General features: G+C 31.7%; 1 protein-coding gene across 1 annotated transcript in view; it reads right to left on the bottom strand.

Moving 5' to 3' along the window:
- Positions 1 to 761: 761 nt before the first annotated feature.
- LOC123712528 overlaps positions 762 to 21,131 on the bottom strand; it is a 57,027-nt gene continuing 36,657 nt past the window's right edge. The window contains exons 5-8 of the mRNA XM_045665662.1: positions 12,204 to 12,339; positions 8,831 to 8,964; positions 2,733 to 2,934; positions 762 to 1,459 (exon numbers count right to left, since the gene is read on the bottom strand). Coding sequence (XP_045521618.1) covers positions 1,377 to 1,459; positions 2,733 to 2,934; positions 8,831 to 8,964; positions 12,204 to 12,339 — 555 coding nt within the window. The 3' untranslated portion in view covers positions 762 to 1,376. The remainder of the gene's footprint in view (positions 1,460 to 2,732; positions 2,935 to 8,830; positions 8,965 to 12,203; positions 12,340 to 21,131) is intronic.

Raw genomic sequence — 21,131 nt, 5'->3', positions numbered from 1 at the left:
TTGAGTGAGAGATAGTGGCACCATTTTTAGTAAAATACTAAAACTAAATAAAATAATTAACTCCAAACTTATAAATTAGATCTTCTAAATATTATTTGATAGTTTGCACAGCGGAACTTTCTATTAAAAAATATATTGTACATTCGAATGCTAATTATGGAATTGTACGGTTCCTGGGTCATCAGGGTTCTTGATAGCACTCGCGTATAATAAAAGAATATAAGCGAAATAATGAAATGTTAATTGCTTTGTAACGAATGAATGCAATGTAACAGTTGAAGAGAGTGTCTACGTCTGCCTAAACTCTCGGGGCGTAACTCCCATGATTTAGTTAATTGCTATGAAACGAAGGAATGCAATATAATAGTTCAAGAGAGTGCCTGCGTCTGGCTATACTCTCGGGGCGTAACTCCGACAATTTAGAAAATCGCCACGCTTATAAAACAAAGAAAGCCTGAGTGAGCAAAATGTACAGCCTTGGCTCGTACAGGAGTAGTTTATATACCTAGTATTATATTATATACCTTATAATAGCCGAAGAAACGTACAGTAGAAACTATTGTAGCTTCAAACGTAGATTTTATTTTAACTTGATGACGGTAATTGAAACATGTGTGGCTTTTGCTTTTCAGAAGGACGATGATGACGAAAAGTCGATGCATTGCTTGTGATTGATTTACCCACTTTGATAATATTTTTTATGATTTCTACTTATTGTATGGTTAATATTTGTGTGTAGTTGAAATAAAACCAAATTTCGACATATAATTTGTATTAAATCAACAATATCTTAGTCTTTACATTCTTTGGTATAAGTAGCAGCTCGTTTAGGTTCAGTAGCTATTAAATTCACAATTCAATCTCGAACTGTATATAACTAATTTACACCTATACCAATTATTTTACAATTTCCTAGATTTATCCAGAGAGAAATATTAACTGATTTAATATTGGATTTATGTAATTTACATTATATTTTTACAATATTTACACAGATATAGATTTAAAATATATCAATGAAATGTCACAGACTAGTCACTAATCACATAGGTTGACAGTTTAATTAGATTCACGATTTGACACGACATGAGTAGTCTGTGCATAAAAAGGGCAATTTCTATAACCGAATTTTTGCCAGTATTAAATAAATACTAAAGTACTATTTCGTCTCTTTCTGTCAAATTATGTCAATGCAGTAATAAAAAGAAGCAGTGTAGGTAAAACGGTGCAATTCGACTGATTTAGTTTTAATGAATGATGAGGAAAATATACAGTCGATTCATACGTCCTAAATCCGTCCGAATACATAATAAATAAATTTTAGTTATCTTGACTAAGTATATTTCTCTGAGGATAAAACTCGTTTCTACTTAAATCTATGTATTGTTAGCCAACAGGATGCATAGAAGGATTAATATCTGGCACACTTGCAACTTGGCTCCGGCTCCCGGTGATGTAACTGAAAAAAACATTATCGTAGGTAAAAATTGATTTTTGAATGCCTTATCGGCATATTGTCGAGAATTTTTAATAATCTGTAGACTTTTATATATAGAAAACATATCGTATCAAAATATAATTTATTGATAGATCATAGTATATATACTGCCAGTTCTCAAACCAAGAGCGTAGAAGGGAGAAGAACTGGCAGTAAACCTCCCCACCATTATTTTTAATCAAGTTTTTTTTTTAAATCGTCTATATATAAGTTATTTGTAATGAATAGTAACAAAACAAGATTCTTATAAAAAAAAATATTTTTAAACACACCATTGAAAAAATGGTATACTTTTTAGTTCCATCTTTTGTTTGAATAAAGTATTATTAAATAAAATACACGTTAGAAAAGTTGTATATGTCGACGGCATTTCGCGTGCATACGATTTAATTTCCGAAAAATTTAAGGATAAAATAAATAGATCACCATCCTCAAATCATAATATGTACGTTTTTTCCACAGTGTCCACATGTTTTTTCATACATTTAGGTCTATTAACGTTCTAAAAACTCGGTCAAAATAATATTTCTTGTAATATTAATACTTTTTAGCTAAGATTTTATTTATTTATTTAAGAATATTTTACAAATAATATGGCAATTTAACGTACATAGTTACAATTATTGCCATGCTGTAATCCGATCAATCTCATCACACGACTTAATAACGATCCACTGTGGCCCAAAGGAAATTGTCTTTGCAAATGACCCCTGAGGCCATAACACAGTCTCAATGACCCCTCAACTAATCTTATTGCATTTCCTGCCGTATGCTCCACTGAGAATCTTCAATGATGGACTTTATACGGTCATACGGGTCTTATGTTCCTTTGATATATGTAATTTTTCGTAAATGCTTACATTATAATTTTTATTTATATGATAGAAAACGAGCATACGTAAAGGCCATAAAAAGCAGCTGCAGCCCATGGACACCTATATTAGTTGAGTATGCCGGGCTTTAAAGAAGAGAACGCCCTATTCGTAAAAAGGTCGTATCTCCCAGGAAAGATCTGCACTAGAACCCGATTCCGTAGCTCGCTCGCTCACAAAAGGAAGAAGAGATGAGCCATCTACGTTGAATAAGCAACGCAATAAAGTAAAAATCTAAGACAGATTTTTTATACGGTTGCCAGTACCAATTGATAGTTATTTTTGAGTAAGATATAACTTTAATTTCAACATTAAAAGTTTCGATAGATGGATAAAATATAGATATAAATTAACTTTCTTACCTCTCTCTATCTTAGGGTCACTATTAGCAGAGTACAGCGCAACAGCTGAGTTCTCTCTATATAAATCTGCAACTTTGGCTTCACAACGGAGAATTGGGGCTCCTCTCTCATAATGTGCTGGCCAGAGATGGACCTGCACGAACAGCTCCGAAAAGAAAAGACCATCGTCCGCTGTTTGGGAGTTATGGAGACCCGGTGTGACCTGGTGATAAAAAATACGTATAAGCATCGACATACATTTACGTATGTGTAATATGTATATAATGTAGTATAAAAATGAAATGAAATACATTTGTATGATGCATCGATATTAAAAACCATTTATATAAATACTTTCTCAATTTTCATAGCAAATATTTCCTTTCGCCAAATTAACAGCCCTTTGAAGATATAATAAATGTATGATTACATGAAATTTGTAAATTAGTCCTCATCAAATATTCTGTTTATGGAATAAAATAAATTGCCTAGGGTTGCTACTTTCTTAAATTTGTTTACGTAGAACGTACTATTGTTTCGTAAACAATCAAATTGGCAAAAAAATAATTAAAACGCTTGTAAAAATTTGTTGGAAATGGCTGTTTAATATGAAATTCATTTCCATATTATAATCAATTTTGATTATTAGTATTTATTGAAATTTGTAATTTATTATAAACTAAGTGCCCGCGAACTTCGTTTCACCTTCATATGAATTTTTTTACTTAGCTTGGAACATTTTGCGATGCTACCTCAGATAACCTTTTCTGGAATAAATACCTAAGTACCTACTAAATAAAATTAAATATTAAATTTCCTAATTCATCTTTTCAGAAAAATCTTCCTCAGAGTTTAATGAAAGGCTAATCAAATTCGATTTATTAAATAAATAAAAATACTCGATTTTGATCAGCCGTCTTCGAGGTTCTGCGCTTAACAACATATTTCGGATCATTATATTTAATTTCATATTACGTTCTATAAAATTACTATGCCTTGAAAAGTCAACAATTTACTAAAAACAAAGCCAATTTAAATTTCGAACGTCCTCGAACGAGTGTTTTGTTTACTAATGTAATATATTTTATAGTACACAATATTTTCCTAACTAGCAAAACATAATATAATTTGAATAATTATTATGAATGTTTTCACTTGAGAGGTTTTAAGTAAATATTTACATAATAATTTTAATAGGATGATTAGCAACCCTAATTTTCGGGAGGGCTCACTGGGTTTCGAAGTGGTTAGCATTGTTTGTATTATTTTGTATGTTCTATAGAAAATGGTTTGTTCATTAAAAATTGACATTTCATACAATTATTATTATTGTTAAATTTCGAATTCTAATTTGCAATATGAGTTATACAAAAATTTTAGGCCAGCAATGAAATGTCACTTTAAGGACATTGAAATATTTGAAATAGTAAGTACCTATACGAAAGTCCGGTCATGGTACAGGTGTCATATACGAACACTTCTTTAACAGTTTAATTTAGTGCATGATTAATAATGACATTTATTTTATTTATAAAAAGGTATAATATGATTATACGAATCCTTTTCATTGTAATGGCTTCATTTGCTCCTCTCACACGTTAAAATCGATGTTTGTATTTTTTTAATAAGTAATTTTTTTGTTTAATATTTGTATGATCTCTACGTGTATATCATGTTTGCTATTAAGTGCTTGTCACATTAAACATTGTATTTTGTGATTATTTTATTAATGTATCAGTGTGCCGAGCGTTAGCAAGCTTTTATCAATAAAATAAATAAATAAATTCTGATGCTGAGACACTTATTTAACAATAGTTTTGTTCGATATGGATCCAGGTATCGCTGGGTAAAATTAGTATAAAAAAATTAAGTTAATAAAAAATTACGATAATTAATCTTTTTGTATACGTAAGCCAATGACAATATAACATTTATATTGTATAGAAAAACACCTACAAACAGTACAAAATAAAAGTAAATGATGTATTTAAGTGGAACATTTGTGCTTAATTAAAAGTAAACAAAAGCAAAAAGCAAACACTTTGTTCCTCTTAGTTTTCAGTTCGCACTTACTAATTTACTATTAATTTTCACACGGAAACCGTTATAGCACGAAGTAATTACGTTTCGCAGTGGTTTATAAAGTTTAAAGTTTTTTAACACCTCCTGGTAGCGTTAAAGCGCCACACTTAATGAGATATGTCGAGTTTATGGCGCTTTGAACGAAGTTTAAACGAAAAACTAAAGTTTCAGACGTTAACATCAACATTTGAAAACTACCTACCTTGACGCTACACAATAATTTCTGCCATAGCTTTCTTGATATCCTAAGCCGGGTCATTTCAATAATTGACATGATTACTTCAGAAGCATTCTGGTAGCAATCTCCGTGAACATGCGTGAAAGTTATGCGTGTGTGTTAGATTTTATAATTTTATGGATACTATTTAAAAATGCAAATATCTTCATTACAAAATATAAAGTAGTTTCCATATGTGTTTCTTGATCTTTTACGGGACTGCTTTCAATGTTGGTAAAAACAGTAATTGAAGGAAATATAATTTACACTTCCTTGAATATATCTTTCATTGAATATAAATAACGTAGTTTTACGTATCTCTGAGTATATGTTTTAATTTTTTATAGACAATATCTAATAATAATGAATACGTATCTATGTATATTCTGCATTTGTTGACAATTCATATACCTATACTAAAATATCTATGAAAATAGGAGTTATTTTGCTGCAAAGTTTTGGGTTTACTCTCACAAAAGCTACTAAATACAACTGTCAGATTTTCCGATGAAAGAATAATGTTACTTTGGCCTCAGTGAATAGAAAGCAAATTAGTGAAATGTATATTTAATAGGAATCGGTATAAAAACTCTGTTATATATAAAATAAAAATTATGATAGATTTCTATTCTATACACAGCGGTATAAGTTTGAACTTAAAGTTAATAAAGCATGTATTTGATTTTATACAAATAGCACGACTCAACAAAAATAGAAGCAAACTTTCAAGACCATTGTCGCAGAGCAATTTAAAACGTCGCCATCAGAATGCATACTGCTTCACAAGAACAATACTTGTCGACTCACTTCAAACTAAATAACTCGACTTATGACTTTTAAATGTGTAAAATCTTCACAGAATAAAAAAATTAAACGCTTAGTAAATAATAATTCTTTATCGGTCTTGGCCTCAGATTGCATCTGTTCTTTGATTATTTTTATTTGTGCCTGATATCGCAAATTTATGGCGTGTTTTCTCACGATTCTTTGCTTCACCGGGATAATTATCGATCGTTTAAGCTGGTCTCGATTGAACGTTTGTCACAATTGATTTAATATCACTGAGTTAAACTAGAAGCTTAATGATGTTGATGAAGAAAAAAAATGTGTTCATTGCAAAGATAGGTGGGTAGATAATTCGAAGTTCCTTACTGCCTTGCGCTGGGTCGCCGTCCCCCGCATATATTCCAGGAAATAAGAGTAGTGTGGGTGTGAAAAGTTCTATATTTTACTCTGTATATTTTCTATTGAAAAAAGCATTGTTAGCCTAGTGGTAAGGTCCCTTAGGTTGTAAGTTCGATTGCCGACTGAGCAACAATGAACTTATTTCTATGTGCGCATTTAACATTCGCTCGAACGTTGCAGCAAAACATCGTGAGGAAACAGGCTTGACTTAAACAGATATATAGATCTGAGGCCCAGACCTAAAAGGTTGTGGGGCCTATTTAAATTGATTGTTGATTGATATTATTACATTTTTATATAATTTATAAAATGTGCGTAGTATGTCTCATTTTTAAGGCCTTATACTACCAAATCTATACAAATAAAAATAAATCGCAAAATATGTTAAGGTTTTTATGGAGATAAATATTGGAAGAATATAAATATAGACTTAGTTTTATTTAGTACTTAGGTTTTAATTCCGGAAAAGGGCACAGTCTCTTTGGAGTAGCAAAACGTTTCAAATGTTGAAAGTCGGTTGTAGCTGAAGGTAGGCTGAGTTAAAAAAGTCATATTTAGGCGAATACGAAGCACGCGGGGGCAGCTACTTTGGTGATTTACGTTGTATGATATAGGTTACTATGTTGACATGTGAAAATGTTGCTTTATTTAAAAAAAAACAACATTTATTTAAAGTCTTTCTTATTTATATAAGCTCCGAAAGTTAGATTTCATTAACAAATGAAATTGGTAGACTAAGTTTTGAATGAGTTAATTATGCAAGTTTTAACGGAATGCGTCAAAATGTAAATTAAATAAAACGATGGAAGTTAATTTTATGCGGGATGCTAGCGTTGTTTTATTTTAATAGTCATAAAGTTTCATGAATTTTAATAATATATTAACTTCGACAGGATTTACAGACATAACATCGAAATTAGACGGAATTCATTGGGGACTTTTATAGATAGAAACCGTTACTTACAACCAAACTCAGCGTCGCCCATAAATTTGTGTCTAATGGTAACTAATTATATTTATTTAATATTGGTAATTCGGATTTTATCTCGCGACTTTTTAATGCAAAGCTAATACAGACAGATTAACCTATTATACCTTAACATACATTTCGAAACATTGGACTTGGGACTATAAGGAATAGGTATAAACTCAATCGCAGACTGATACAGCTTGCGCTTATTAAGCCACATTTAGCCATTCTACGGAGCCCGGTACTGAACGGCAGCTAAACATTGAATGTGCAAGGCACTGACTTGCTTCAACAGCCTCGGATGTGTCTGTATGTACCCAGGCCATGAATGCCTGTAGTTAGCCCTGGAGAGCTTGAAAAGTCTATTGTGCTCTCGACATAGTCTAAAATGATGCTATTAAAGCCCTTTCAAAACCCTTGTTCTAGAACCTATTGAATTAGGTCAAGGAACGCATAGGTTAATTTTTGATAGAATTTCCGGACAATTATACAGATTATTGACAATTTTAATTATACGAAAACAGCTGATCAACACCGCAAACAGCCCAAGGTGATTGTGATGCTCGAGTCTCTTTATTCTTCTCGTGGTATGAATTAAGTAATTGTTTCTCATGTACTGCTAATAGAAACGAGATTTGTATTTTTGTTTGAATGGAAACAGCAATAACGTTCTAATAAGTGCAAAATAGACAAATTTGTAATTACGATGCTAATAGATACAAAAATAAAGTAGAAAATTCGTGCTCAAACACAAAGGCATTATGATTACCTGTATGATTTTGTGAAAATATTACATGAATTTTTAAAACGCCGCGACGAACGCAATACCTAACTAAATTGAGATAAGGTAAATCACATTTTTCAGAAATCATTCAGTAAATAGTCACTGTTAATATTTATAATTTCATAACATAAAGATATATACAATATTTCTCATTCATTTCTCACTCAGAGGCATGTTTGTATCATAACTCTATTATTTAAAATTCCGTATTCGGATTTTATCTCGTCATTTTTTAAAGCAAAGCTAATACAGACAGATTAGCGCTCCAATCCCAAATTTGAATTAGCATTCATCTGTTTCTCTGATAATTGTTCTTAATAGGCAAGTAGTGATGTCCTATGCCTGATACATGACATCTATTTTGAGTCAAAGATGCCGGTACCTCAGTTTAGGATACAGATTCGAGGGGTACCTCCAAGGTATACGAGACAACCACTACTGTACTTTCACGGATAGATTAAACCAGAGGTTTATTTCCTAAGCTGAGTAAACAGAGTTGTTTACAGATCGTGGATTCAGCTCATAAATAAGTTTAGTTCTGAAACTTTCGAATTTTGATTAGTCTATATTGAGAAGTTCTTGTCGAATAACGAATTCTATTTGGTTCACAAAGTATTCGATTTTATTTATGTACCATTTGAAGAAAATAACTTAGCTTCGGATTTGAATGTTCACTGATTTTTATAGAATATTTTATCTTGATTTTTTACACTTAGTTTATTAGCTGGAATATCAATGAGTCAAATAAATGTTCAGTTCGAATTTTAATTTTGCTTGCAAGGGAGACTCCCTGGACTTTTATTATTATGTAATTATTAGTATTTATTTGAATATAATGTCGAATCCCCAAAGCGTTAAAATTTTATATAAAATTAACTAACCGGTATATCATTGATGAAAAATGTTAACTCGGCAGGGGGTCGACTTGGACCTGACGAGCAGTTGCCCCGAAGTATATCACCAGGCATGTAGTAGTGCTGGCTGGTGTGGATCATTGGTGAAGATGCTGGAAGCACTGTAAAATACAGTTTATATTATAAATGAAGTTTTAAATTAATTATAATAATCTTCGGATTCCCGGCCACGGTGGCTTGTCTTATTTATTTATTTACAGTAAGTAGGATATGCTGTAAACTTAAATAAAAATTGTTTAAATATAATTATAAAACTATTTAAGATGTTCGCAATTAAAGAAAACCTTCTCGCTATACATTTAGCTTCTCTAAGTATCTTAAATCACTATATACTACACCCACACGCTTCAAAAATAGGTCGCTCCCCGGCGAAGAGTGAAGAAAACTAAACAATTTTATTCATTTACTTGCAATGTACGGAGATATTATAATGCGTAATTGAGAGGGACAAGTGCTTTCTCTGCGACTTTATCCCCATACTACGAAGGGGCAGAAGTTTCGTAAGTTAAAAACAATATATTTCGTAATTTTTCTAAAAAAATGGAAATAATTAATTTCAGTCCTGTCTCACCCAGGAATCGAATCAGAGACCTCAAAATATGTAAAAGATCGTGCTAACCAGATTAAAAAAGAAGTTGAATCAATAATAAATATAGAAGTTTTCAAGAAAAGTCTGCGTGCGTCACGTGGGTGGGGTCGTCATTAGTTTCGCAACTTCAAACAACCAATTAACTGCCCTAAATAACTATAATCTATGGCTTGGAATCAAGCCCGGCATATTATAAGTAACGAAGGAGTAGCAAACACACTATGGTATTCATAAATGAAGGTATATAATAATAACACTGTTACTTTCGTTTTAAACTTATTTCATTTGACGGCTTCTACGCTCCATATTGGAATATGTATTTCCCCTGAGAGTCTTTTACTTTCCAAGAGACAATTCCATAAAGTAGTAGCTAGATTTATACATATATTTTTTATAAAAACGTGTTATTTTCAAAATAAATACTATAGATTGATATTATTGTACGTTCAGTGTGGCAATCTATAGGTTTCCGTTATTATCGCGTGTGTCGTCGTTTTCTCTAGCCCCACAGAACAAAATTCTTGCGAAAAGTAATTATATTATACTGTTATATAGAAGCCCTAAAAATTTTGCAGGTGTTAACTGTTTTTACGACACGTTGCGCACTTAGTCACTAGACTATATCATTGGTGAGGGCGCATGCGGCACTTACAGCATTAAGGCAGTATTAGCAGCAAGGTTAGTTACATTTTGCATGCAATGGACTGCACTTACCTGCAAGGTAAATATACTGTGTGTGGTTACGTTTCAGTGATGTATGAGGGAGTCATTTTATGATTAATTTTGATTTTTATGACTGAATATATAGCTAACTTAAGATAATATTTAGAACAATGTTGTAACTAGCATAATAATAACCATATGGACTTATGTTTGGCTGCTGGAATAAATAAATATTAATTATTATTATTTCTATTGCTAGATTAATTATTATATCAAATACAAATTACTCTAGGTTTATATTCTTCACTCAAATCTGAAAGATAAACGAAAACCTCTTGATTCCGTCACCAATCATCATTATTAAAATAATTTTAACGAAATAAGCATACAAATGTCTTACAATAGGGGACAAACGGGCAGGAGCTCACCTGATGTTAAGTGATACCGCCGCCCATGGACACTCTCAATGCCAGAGGGCTCGCGAGTGCGTTGCCGGCCTTTTAAGAATTTGTACGCTCTTTTCTTGAAGGACCCTAAGTCGAATTGGTTCGGAAATACTTCAGTGGGCAGCTGGTTCCACATAGCGGTGGTGCGCGGCAAAAATTGAATTGAAAAACGCTCAGTCGTGGAACGTCGGACGTCGAGGTGATACGGGTGGAATTTCGTATTTTGCCTCGACGTCCGATGCTGAAACTCAGCTGCAGGTATTAATCCGAACAACTCCTCTGAACACTCTCCATGGTAAATGCGGTCGAAGATGCAGAGTGACCCCACATCTCTACGCAACGCCAAAGGATCGAGCCGCTCGGAGAGGGATTGATCATCGACGATTCGAACCGCTCTTCGTTGGATACGGTCAAGTGGAAGGAGCTGGTACTGGGGAGCCCCCGCCCAGAGGTGAGAACAGTATTCCATGTGGGGCCGTATTTGCGCTTTATAGAGTTGCAAGCGGTGGCCCGGAGTGAAGTACCATCTCGCCTTGCTGAGCACACCAAGCTTTTTGGAGGCTAATTTAGCCTTTCCCTCCAAATGACCGCGAAACTGAACGTCGTTCGATATGTCAACGCCATGTATTCCGATGCTGGCTGTGGCTTCAAGAAGAGTGTTTTCGAAAAGAGGAGTAGCGACAAAGGGTATTTTTTTCGCGGAAAACGCGCACACTTGTGTCTTCTTGGGGTTAAATTGGACTAGGTTTAGTATAGTAAAGTATTAAGTGTTATTTAAGAAATTTATCAAAGACTAACGACGGTTGGCATAGGTACCACATGACCCTTAAACGTTGACAAATTATGTATATACAATTGTATAATTGGTATTTTTTTAATTTGGGAACAAACAGACGAAACAAGTGTGGGATATGATTGTGATTTAAGAAAATACGGTATAAAAAATAAAAATAAATTATCTTTATTAAGGAATATAAGATACAGGTCAGTAAACGCAAATAAATTTGTACCGCAGTCATCCCTACTCATCGGCAAAGAAGACAGAGAGTGTATGTAGGCAGTGCTCTTTTTAAATAGCAAATCATCATACAAAATGACTATGGCAAAAAACACTTATTTTAAAACAAATATCGAAAATTTATTAGAAGTAGCCTGTCTAGCACTAGTCCCAGGCCCTTTTATCAACTAGATAATAGTTAACTAATTTATAGTAAGCCTTTTTACACAGCTTTTCTTTCATATATTTTTGAAATTTATTAAAAGGCTGAGATAAAAGAGCCTCTGGGATTTTATTAGAAAGAAAAGTATAAGGGATACTTTTTCCCAAAAAATACTTACTAACTTTAGATAGTCTAGTTTACATTTAACGTATAAAAGCTATTTCACTGCCTTAAATCACAAGTAATTCACAGCGTCATGAAGTCTTGTTCTCGTGTTAGTTACAATATATATATTATATAATAATCAGATATTATAGTGAGTTCTGATATGGATTACGATATGTTATTTTCATATAGGCATTGATAGCTATTCCTCAGTGTCTAGCCTAGGACTAAGATTTTCTATTGAATTCGTAGGAAGTTCTAAACTTCTGGAAGATCACATAGACCGCTATGATTAATTATGGTGTTAAATTACTTACCAACCACATCCATAGTGTTAGAAACAATAGACGTGGCAAAGGAAGGCGCGTCAGCTGTCACCTCGCAGCTGAAGTTTCCAGACAGACCGAAACTGACCCGCGTCAGTACCACTTGGCTTTGGTTTGATCTTGCAAGCTAGGAAACAAAATTAATAATGAGTTTGCTAATATATGGAATTATATACTGAATTATAGGTAAGTTTTATACTTAATTGAGAGTCAAAAACTAAACGGCATTACACGACAAGATTTAATTTATTATCTATCTAGTTACCTATATTATTATCACGTTCAGAAAAGCATGGATGCCATATCTTGCTATGAAGCACTTAAGCGATTTTTAAGTAAAACTTGAACTTTTCATTATGTATGAATATGGATTTAAACTTAAAATTATTATGATATAAAATGTACCGGGAAACTTTTGTATAAATAAACAAAAATTACGAAATTTCGCTTCCAATGACATCGCATATTAAACCAATAATTATCTTTTTAAGTCGTTAACCTATATGACCAGGTAGATCACACGTAATAAAGTGCCTGCATTATTGATATGTGTATTGCCGTTACTTTGTAATATTTGGAACATTTTTAAAATATTTTATTTGGTACTGTGTGTTTATTTTTAATCTTAATTTATGGAAGATTTTATTACAGGTTAAATTTATAATAAATGTTTTTAAGAGAGCAAAATCCTTTGTTTGGATTAATGTCGGACCAATCATACTATTCATAAATCGTAACAGATTTCAATTCCACCCTGCCATTACGAGCATAAAGGTGATCGAAATATCGACAATAGAGCTCGCTCATTATCTGAAGCCTGGCTATCAGTTCCCATAAAGCCTGGTTGATTTTCAATGATCTTATGTACGAATAATTATGAAAATTGTTGCTATTTCACTATCAAAGGGACCTACGACTGTATATTTAAAAAGCTAATTAATTATAAAGCTCTACATACGTATTTCACAACACCCAAAATTTTAAAACTTTTCGTCAATTTAAATGAAATAAAAATCACTAGAAACTTTTTTGTGAACTTGAGATAACATGCTACTGATACAAAAACACAAGAATTGACTTTTTTACAGCACATCTTCATTTGTAATTAAATTATTAATTGAAATAAATTGGGTTCTAGGTGCGAAAAGTAAATTATTTTTATATGAATTTAACACGTAATCGAAACAAGTGTAATATAAAACTAAATTTTGTTAAATAACTTTTCCTTTTTGCAGTTTCTTATATGTCTAATGCCGACATTTATAGGGCAAATGAATATCATCTAACTACTATGATCGCCCTCATAAAAATAAATATAGTAATATTAGATACCCTAAACTATTATATAATTATTTAACGTTATCCACTCGCATCTGTTGAAGGGGAAAATATTTTCGAAGAAGTACTTTTGATGCTCCAAAGTGTAATCATAGATATTCGCTTTCCAACAACAAATTCTAAAGGATTTTTCTTGAATGAACCTCTCGGAAACTCGTAAAACCAAATCGATAAAAATCTATATAATATTTATCGTATTTTTGTTCTTAGTCGTTCAATCATTTTCCTCGTACAGAAACAAAGAGGAAACCTTGAGACCAATGGATTGCAGCCACATTTTATGCGCTGGCTTAACCCGTTCAAGCTCAGCTGTAGAATACAAAAGAGCAAAATGACCCATCGCAATATGTACGTACCTGAAGTTTTTGTTTGAGCTCTTACTGAATTAACGCACTTTTATATGTATATGGACCTATCATGAGCTTTCTTAATAACCCTTAACTTGGCCTAATTTAATTTTTTCGAGAATAAAAATAATATTCATAGCACTTAACTTTAATGACCCTTGGGGTCTAGAAAAAAAAAATTCAAACTACCCCTTTAAAAAAACCACCCGTATCTTGTGGGATACATTGCCAAGGGCATTGATAAATATATTACGCTATCATTGTATCTCTACAGATACATTGCCAAATTGTGAAGTGGATGTACCGTCGTATCTGTTGACATTTTTTGAGTGTCATTACATCAGCTATTTGTGAAAATCTGAGTTCCTGACACCAATAGTCAGTGTAGGCCGGCATATTCACGATTCCCATTATCAAATTTATTGCAATAAAATCTTTGATGTCTTGTGTTGAAAAATTTAAAAAAAATTGCTTTGCTCAGTAATCATGTTAAGGATGCCATCATCAAAGAAGTATTGAAAATATTCTAGTGGTGTTTTATGGTATCTGAAGTAACTGTTTATCGTGTATTTCAGCGTTATGTTCAAATTTCTTGTTATTCCAATAGAATTTCAGTTGCTTTCTTTGTATAGGTGCAAGGCGCCTTACAGCTAGCCGTGGCTGTTTTGAGCGTGTATTTATATTTGACGGCGGTGGTGAGGCTGCTACTATTGCTGGCGATGACTCTGGTGTTTCAGGCACTATTCGGTTAAATCTAGGCTTTTTATTTCGAATAACATTTACAATGGCAGTTGGTGAAGGAGGTATGACCGAGTGAAGAGAATCTTGAGTTGAAAAATCCAAAGAAATACTTTCAGACGCTGGTTTCATTGATACTGTAGGGCAGGAAGTGAGGTTGTTTTCATCGTCAGAAAGTATGTGAAGATTTTAAAGAGAACAAGGAAGCGAAGGAGCAGATGAAGACTCAGTACTATCGCGTTTTTGAAGATTAAAATTCTCGACTTCACTACTAGAATCCGAACTGTCTTCATCATTTGATGACTGACTGTGTTTTGGCATCAATGTGAGTATTTTGCTAGCTCTTGAAAGCCTATGGACCTACAATTAATATATAAAATAAGCCATGCATAGCCATATGAACAGTTATTCAGCTTGGCAGTGTGCACATACAGATACATGACGATTTTGTAAAAGTTGTTAGTAAAGCTAGCAGTGTGTACCATGAGATACATATCAAATATATATAGAATTGTTAGTTTCTTGGCAATGTGCACGAGGAGATACATTCATTTAAAAAGTCACATGAAGCATCAACCAGACAATTAAAGAATGTCCAAAGTAATTATTTTAGTGCTAAATATATCTATAATTAATAACTTAACACATCCACTCATTCAATAAATAAAACAAGAAAAAATCATAACTTTTCTTACCTTTTTGCGAGGCAACATGTCTTGAACTAAAGTGAAGTCTGACAGCTCATCAGTCTTACCAACACAAAAAACTTAAGTTGCGTTACGAAACTAAGAAATGGCCTAAATATTCTTAAAAAAATATCATGGTTTCGCTTAAAAATAATAACACTAGATTTTTTTTAATTCTGGTGTATCTCTCCAGATACACTAACAAGAAAAGGGATAACAAACAGTTGAGATGCTGATAAGTTTAGGTACCTAAATTCTATCGCATTTATTCTTACAAGACCTCCTATATATTCGACAGATTGTTCTATAATATTTATTAAATTTCTTTTAATTGTAAACATTTAGTTTATACATTAACTAATTCATATAATATTATTACTTATATTTTCTTTACAGCCTAAACTTGTCTTGATATACTCGGTGAATTGAGAGACATGTTCGCAAAGAAGAGCCGCAAAGAAATATATGAATTACGTTTATACGCAATTGAGCATTACGCGAGAATGTCCTTTTCTATCTAGATAGCGCCATCCCAACTAATTATTAGATTCAAAGTTATAAGAATATTATCAAATAGTTTATTTAACATACATTATACATTTGAAAAAATCTTACGTTAATTTAAAGAAATAAACCAGCAGAGGAGAATAATACAATTCATGAACATAATAAGGAAAATTTTAATTATAATAAATACTAGTGTTATAGCATTCTCATTTAATGTACAATGAAGTTATTGTAAAATAAAGAACCCGACAGAGTCTACTTTTGTAGTATTTTAATATAATACTGATTTCTTAAGAACGTATAGACCTATGTAATTAATTATGTTATATTTACATACACGGCATTATCGTTAAAGAAGTCGCAAGTGTCTTTGGTCTAATATACGAAATCAAAGAGGGCGGAGGCTGGTTTAAAATAATATATGATATTTTTGGGAAGTGTTTTATCGTATTTGTTATACTATCTACATATCTAATTAATTAATAGAATATTATTAACATAGTTTGTATTGTATTGTGCGTAGGGTACATTAAAAACTTCAATGAAGCAAAGTTGTTGATCTATAGCAAATTATAAACTCAAAAATAAAACTCTTCAATATCCGAAATATAAAAATTGTAAAGTTTTTACGATATTAGATATAGTACATCTTATAATTTTTACTATACATCAGGCTGTTTTTATCGACGTCATGGTATGAATACGCGATGCATCTTAGTTGTAGGTTGTCAACAGGCTAAGAGCTCACGGTAGTACCCAGGTGTGTACTATATTCTTATGGAAACTATATCTATAAGAAACCACAAAGCTTTTGTATTTTTATGAGCTATGAAACTTTTTTTAAATGCAACATTCTAAAAACGTTGGACGTAATGTATACAATTACCACTTTAGTGAAGTTATTTATCGTAGCAATCGGGTTTCATAGGCCAAGTCACTGGCGTAGTATCTTAAAATAGGAAAAAAATATACTAGAATCGTAGGAGAACATACTCTGACAAGGCAAGGCAAAATAAAAGCCCCAAACAGATATACTACATACCGACAATGGTTTTATAGAATGCTTCAAAACCTGGACCACATTTTGATACCATTAGTAAAAAACTTATGAAAATGTACATTCGATCAAAATATTTTTTTTATCATAATGTTACATTAATTGAAACTATCAGTACAATCTTATAGTTATTTATGTATATATTTTGTAAGAACTTTGTTAAACGATATCGTATTGTGTTAAAAAATGTAAACTAAAGGAGAACATTAAAGTACAAGAATATGAACAAAGCACGCAACCTTTGATCAATCGTTTCTTAGCGTTTAACGTCAAGGCTTACTTGTTTTATATATAAAATACAGAGAAATGAATAAAAATGTCTTATTAATAAAATTGATTATAAAAGACTCAAGAGTTTTCTCACCCTTCGAATCATCAGATCATCATTCTGATGTGAGGATCATCTTTTGATCTCTCTGTGTAAAACTTGCCCAAACGGCAAAAAAACCCATAAGGCCGTCTGAGCGTCTTCAAAATCAGATACTAATACTTAGTATGACTGCTTTGACAATATAATTATATTTTTGAAGCAGAAGTAATGTATCTGATCCATTGGGGAATTACTACTACTTAAAGAAATGCTCTCAATACTGCGTGAAAATTATGACTTAGAATTAAGTAATGTAATAAACATAAAAGTTTTACTATAAAATATTGTAGTTCTAGTGTTTTCATTAACAATTGATCAACGTACAATTGCTGTACGGTAAAATGAAGACGTAAGCCAAAATGTATATTAAATTAATTGTGCTATCCGAATTGTCAGTGCAACAAAAGAGCTTAAAGATAACAATTACGTTGTATATTGTTTAAGCGCGTTCGTGTGAAGGAGCTTTGTTCTCATGGCCTGTGGTATCGGGAATAAGAGGGAGTGATCAAACCAACTCTAATCACAAAAAAACAATAATTAAAAAAACATGTGTGCGTACTTCTTTGACGTAACAAGATAAAATCTTTTCAAAAAATTATCTTTCGCCTCATTCTACGTTTGTAGAAAAAATGACACTAACAATAGAAAAAAGGTATTTAATACATTGAAAGTTTTATTATAACGCATTATCTTGTTAAATAAAGTATAAATATTATATCTACCTAATTAAGAAAATGGACATCTTTTATTTTAAAATGTCGACTATGCAAACTTCAGTGTGTCGGTTTTTTGAGACGGTGTGCGCGCGCATCGTTAAAAATTACTCTCATCATTTTGCACCATTAACGCGCCAAAAGGACTACCTTACAACAATTTTGATAATATTAAGTAAACTAGGATGTCTGGATTTTCGTTTTATACGATGTCACGAATTTTTTTATTAGAAAGTGGGTGAATGGGTAGAAGTCGCATCTAATGTTATGTGATACGAACGCCCATGGGTCACTTACACTGCCAAAGAGCTTGCGCATTCGTGCGTTCCTTCTCTCGAGAAAATCGAATTGGTTCCGAAATTTGTTTAATTTTAGAAAAGTATAAGTGTTATTATAAAAATATTATTATGTAAATAGTTTATTTTTATTAATGTATATTATAGTTAAGGATATATGTAATCCAAATCTAATGGATAAATCCAAGCTTATTAAAGCTTAAAAATCATTGTTACAATGTCGAATTAAGTCCGTTTATTTGTAAAACATAGTATTTTCTCAATATTTAATGTTGATAATGAAGCTTTCACTTGTGCCACGCCGAAGCCGTATCTACAATTTTAATTAAATCCCATGGGAAGCGAGTAAATATAATTAATCATAAAGCCTTACGATTAACTAGAAATTGTATAGCGCATGACGCTTCAAAGTTTAAACTTCATAACAAAACTAATCTTATAAGTGACCAGTCTGTATTGTTATTGGTATTCCGGGTGTGTGTCACTTAATTTTCCAATATAGTTTTTAATTTTGATAGTCAACGTTCTAACGAAGTATATCTGCGGCATTCCCAAGTCCTCTTTTAGGTAAACGCTAGTTATAATTCCTGACGTTGAAATTAAACTTCCTGTGTAAACTTATATATTTTTGACAAAAATCGACATGATGTGTTGTCAGAAGCACACGTACTTGATTAAAAAAATATTATTACTAATGTATTACTACAGAACAATAAAAACCTTTCCACAAATAATATTCGTTAAACATTTATTCTTTCAGAGAAACCTTAGAACAACAAATGATAGCAGTTGTAAAGGAAAACATGTTTAATAAAATATTTTCTTTTCATTGCTACATTCCCAGACCCGCATACCATTAAACATACCTGACGACGAATTCATCAACTAAAGTAGACATGTAAGAATCTTTTTCTAAATCAAATTTTTGATCCCGTGAGATTAGGTTTGCCGATCTTTAGGTATTTCAGGGCTCAAGAAATATGTGAATAGACATTCCGATATCATATATCACAGGGTAAACGAACGTTTTGTGTTGCTCTTGAAGTTTTATGCTCCCTGAAGTGTATATTGGAGGTCCTTGTATAATAGCTGTTATATATGTATCGAATAAGGACGAGAAAATACGAAGTTCGTGTTTTTTTAAACGTCTTAGAATCCTAAGTTTACAAGAACTTATGGCATAAATTAATAAAGACAAAAAAAGTGAACGAGGAATTATTTTATATCTATTTTAAATGTTACCCGTTTCATATTTTTACCTTAAAATCTAATCATTCTAATTATATTATACCTATTATTTTATTACGTAATTTAAGTTTCTAGCGAGTATGCTCTCACCATCTGTTATGGGTCATTTACAGATACAAATATTCTAATTGTACTAGTAAGTTATTAGTTAAATTAATACAATTTATTATTCGTTGTTGTTGTTTCTTTGTATTAATTATTGTATCTTGTTTTCTTTTTGTGTTGTACAAAAATTTGTAATTGCTGTATTTTTATCTAATAAGTCTTCTGTTTCTTGGCCGTGGTTGTGCTTTTTTACTTTTGATATATAAAATTAATTAATAACCGCAATTATTGTAAGTTAATGTTGTTAACTGTACTGTTCTTAATAAAAAATAAATATGTTAAACCGTAAGTAATGTAGTATTGTGATAGCAAAATCTTCAAATCACATCACACAACAGTAATCTTTACTACGCTTTTTACAACAGATTTTTTAATATTTCTTTGTTTTTAAATAAATGCTAGTTTTATTATATATAGTATATATATTTAGGTAGGCACGAATCCTACTTTAGACACAAGTATGATAGCGCCAATGTCTGGATCGAAAGTAAGTTATTTCAAAATACATCCTTGACAAAATAGTTTTTTATATAAAAGAAATATTTTTTTCTTTCTTTTTAATTTTAGAAATAGACTGTAGAAAAAGCAGTATTAAACAGACATACAATATGTTATACCTGTATGACCATTAATAGGAATATATCTAATTTAATATAGTAGTAATGATGTTATTAATACTAAAAATTCCCTTAAAAGCAACAAAACAGATATTTATTAACATCTTACAAATAAAAGTTTAAACAACTTAGTGAATTTTGAAAGAAAATTACATATATTGGAAATTACATATTTAAAATATTGACTTTATCGTGATCCTTAAGACTGCAATTAACTGCAAAAAGCTAATTTGAAACTGTTAGTAAAATTAAAGTATCAAAGGCGACCTGGATAGCCTCCTTGAGTGAGCCGCGACACCAAAGAATTTGTATTAAAAGTGAATTAATTAAATTGTACTGGCTTTTATATATTTCTAGCGAGTTAAGAGTATAAATTAGGTCGATGATATCAAACAATAAGCCATTTCTTTGGCAACGTTTACAAATTTTTGTTTTGTAGGCCGTGTATTTTTCAACCCAGACCTTGTATTTATTTAAATGGGATAAACTGGATTTAAACAGCTAACTCATTAAAGTTATTATCATACTTTGTTCAGTTTAACGTGAAATTTTATTAGCTATAACCTTCAGTAAAAGAGATGGTATTGTTACACCCTTATTCTGTTAGCCTTAGAGCTGACTTCATTATTCCTTTTCAACACATAAACACTTTGCTTCCTATAAAACCAACATCCACTCTAACCCCAGTTAGTTGTATCCTACTCCTTACTCAAGACGGTTGCTCCAAATTCATATTTTGTTTTTTTTAAAAAGCTATATTCATAAACAGTTATAACAGTATGTACAAATTACCTAGCATTTCTATATGAGCAATTAATGTCGACTCTATGGATAAGGAAGGAAAATTGTCGAGGCTGTTCGTCTAGAATCAACTGATCGAACTGAAATATCATAGTA

Source organism: Pieris brassicae, chromosome 7 (assembly GCF_905147105.1).
Source record: "Pieris brassicae chromosome 7, ilPieBrab1.1, whole genome shotgun sequence".
Taxonomy (NCBI): domain Eukaryota; kingdom Metazoa; phylum Arthropoda; class Insecta; order Lepidoptera; family Pieridae; genus Pieris; species Pieris brassicae.
The sequence above is the reverse complement of the archived record's forward strand: the minus strand, read 5'-3'. Positions and strand labels throughout refer to the sequence as shown.